The sequence below is a fragment of the Tetrahymena thermophila genome, assembly GCF_000189635.1.
Source record: "Tetrahymena thermophila SB210 genomic scaffold scf_8255223, whole genome shotgun sequence".
NCBI classification, from domain to species: Eukaryota; Ciliophora; class Oligohymenophorea; order Hymenostomatida; family Tetrahymenidae; genus Tetrahymena; species Tetrahymena thermophila.
Window position 1 is genome coordinate 1 of NW_002476802.1, and position 1,133 is coordinate 1,133.

Below are 1,133 nucleotides of genomic sequence, written 5' to 3' on the forward strand. Positions count from 1 at the left end.
TGTATTTGATATACAATTCACCCAATCATTATTATTTAATTTTTCAATTTCATAATAACCATTTTCTCTCTTATTTACCACACTATCTCTCTACCCATTCTTAAACTAAGTTGCAAACAATTTTAGATCTGAAATGAATTAAATTTCATCAAATAAAACACACAATTATTTATCTTTCAAATATTTTTTTCTGAATTAATCAAATTTATTTTTGTCAGTAAAAGTATTAGTGAAATTAATCTATTTTAAGAAAGGTTTTACATCAACTAAGAACTTTTCAAATTATTATATGAATTCTTACTTCAAGAAACTCATTTTAGAATCTACAATTTAAGTCATTTATTTGATTTCTAAACTATCCTTTACTTCCTATTCATATTACTATTCCCCTCTTGACAAAGCAATTGAATGCTTTACATATTCTTCTATCAAATTTATTTTTTCCTCACTAATCTTGGAAAAATCAATTTGTTCTTTGTTCTCCTTGAAAACTGCTGTGTTGAAAGTAAACTATTTAAGTAGAGGGTTTATTCTTTAAAGAATCTCACTTAGCTTGTTTAAGAATTAGTCAGAGCAAAAGTTTGATTTATTAGAAACAAGCTTCATGATTAAGTCAGATGTTAGTTTTAAATCTCCAAAATTACTTTGATTTATAATGTTAGTTTCCTAATGATTTCCAGTGAAATTATGATTTGTACTACTAACTTCAGGAATACCTAAATTGAAGAAAGAAATGTTATCAATAAAAGTAAATAATTATTATTTAATGATCTGAGGATATTCCATGTTGAAATTTGTTTTTAATTAATTTGCTTAGGTAAGTAGACTTTACAATAATTCAGTGTTTTTATCTTTTTGAGACTCCATTTATGAGATAAATTCTTTACAAAGAGTTGAATGATCTTGAAGGTTATTTGATTATTCGTTGTTAAGAATCTACTTAAACTAAAGAATGTTTGAAATTTCCTAATATCTTTTGATGATTTGTTGTGTATCAATAGGATATTTCAAAGCTTCATTGATAGTCTATTTTTAGATGATATCTATTTTATTTAAAAACTCTTCTTTGAATTAATTAAAGAAGTCTGTAATTTGCTTGACATAGTCAAGTGAAGATTAATGGAATTAAGATC

The 1,133-nt window shown here is 24.4% G+C and overlaps 1 protein-coding gene across 1 annotated transcript; it reads right to left on the reverse strand. All coding sequences in view use genetic code 6, as the record gives it.

Annotated features, from left to right (window-relative positions):
* Positions 1–49: 49 nt before the first annotated feature.
* On the reverse strand, positions 50–867 carry TTHERM_02400090 (zinc carboxypeptidase family protein; the record flags this gene model as incomplete). The annotated part of the gene is made up of 2 exons (XM_001028445.1): positions 50–128; positions 302–867. 2 exons carry the CDS (start codon positions 865–867, stop codon positions 50–52), a joined length of 645 nt encoding a protein of 214 aa, XP_001028445.1.
* Positions 868–1,133: the final 266 nt, after the last annotated feature.